The sequence below is a fragment of the Eimeria mitis genome, genomic scaffold, assembly GCF_000499745.2.
Source record: "Eimeria mitis Houghton genomic scaffold, Emh_scaff6931, whole genome shotgun sequence".
NCBI lineage: Eukaryota > Apicomplexa > Conoidasida > Eucoccidiorida > Eimeriidae > Eimeria > Eimeria mitis.
The window spans coordinates 1142-2673 of NW_013575027.1; the positions used below are offsets into that span (position 1 = coordinate 1142).

The 1532-nt window shown below is 50.8% G+C and overlaps 1 protein-coding gene across 1 annotated transcript in view; it reads left to right on the forward strand.

Moving 5' to 3' along the window:
* The window catches only part of EMH_0089750 (SAG family member), a gene marked incomplete at both ends in the record, with an annotated part of 1306 nt that extends 512 nt beyond the window's left edge, over window positions 1-794 (forward strand). Inside the window, 2 exons of the mRNA XM_013501470.1 lie at window positions 97-557; window positions 686-794. Of these exons, the coding sequence (XP_013356924.1) occupies window positions 97-557; window positions 686-794 (570 nt within the window). The remainder of the gene's footprint in view (window positions 1-96; window positions 558-685) is intronic.
* Window positions 795-1532: the final 738 nt, after the last annotated feature.

The following is a 1532-nucleotide window of genomic DNA, read 5'->3' on the forward strand; positions in this document are numbered from 1 at the left end:
GCGCAGAAACACATACACAAATATGCATAGGCAGTTAACTGCACCGGATTTATTTCCCAGCCTATCCTCCATGTGCTATGTCCATAAAACGAGCAGAGCGAAGCTTCTCCTGCAAAGTCAGGCGCGCTTGATGGCACCTACGCTTACGCTGTTCAAGAAGGAACCGATGCTGACTGCGAAGCCGCAGTGGACCACTGGAAGGCTGCCCTGTCCAACTTCAAGGGCCTACCTCCGCAATACACAGGAGACACAGAGCTGTACAAAGACCCCCAAAATGTTTCTTTCATTTCCCTTTTCAACCCTAAGGAAAGCCCGAAAGTGGACTGCGCATACTTCACATGCCCAGCAAAGGAGAGCAAACCCGAGCGGAAAGACACCGGTGTTGTTGGGGACCCAGAGAACGACGGTGTGGAAAAGCCCCCACTAGACGACGGCAATGGGGATGAGGAAGAGCCAGGTGCGGGAGAAGGGGATGAAACCACAACAGACAAAGAGGTGAAGGCGCTTCTTTGCATCACCACCCCCAATGCCCTGACACAAGGCGCCGCCCCATACACGTGAGTTGAATTTATATGCGAACTTCACCTTTTTTACGGAATCACGCAAAGTGAGAGATGAAATGCATTTTCAAAGGGCCTTTGCTCCTAATAGATGCTGGCTGTCGGGAGTTGCGTGTGTGTCTCAGGCAAGCCCAGTGGGATCAGATCACTGCTGGACTCAACAAAAACGCTGCACATGCATTGCCAATGTCCCTTGGCTTTGCTGTTGCCGCAGTTGGCGTTCTCCTCCTGTAAGCACTTCGTGGATCTCATTCCACTGTGCACACCGCCTATGGTTCGCCTCATGAAGAACCAGCTCAGTGCAGGCAACCGTTAGGCATGGATTCGCATAAGCGCCTAAAGCTTCGAAGCTAAAGGCATTAGGTCAATTTAGGCCAAATGCCCTTCTGAGACGTGTCTGTACAGGCGTGCAGGGAACCTGGTGTTCCTTAGAGCACAGCCGATCAGGCTTTTTATGTGGACGCAAAGATATGAATATATGCAATATTGACGTAGCCTATGGAATACATAACGTTCAGCTACGCTACATCCACATTCTAATTTTGCTAATTTGCCCCTACGATCGATCGAGCGCAAAGTGATGTGCGGCAGCGCACCCTGGCACAGCTGGTGCTGCAAGGCAACCCCACATACAAGCGCAATCGAGCCCCCTTTGCTGCATACACTAACACTGTAGAAAATTGTTGAGGACTTACTTGGTCCTCAGTAAGCAGCCTGCACGCATGTAGAAACACAACGCGACACAGTGCATGCTAAGCATTCCTGCAAGTCAGCTAGACAGAAACAGGAAAAGATCCGGTTCAGCGTGAGGTTTTTGAGGTGAAGTGGAAAAGTCCTGCGTGCAGAACATGCTTGCGCTTGACGGACAGTAGGGATCCAAGGGAGGAAGCAGCAAGCGGATTGTCGGTAAAGACGCAGCCAGCAAATCCTACGTCCTTGTCATCTAATAAGCCGAAAACACCACAGAAACAC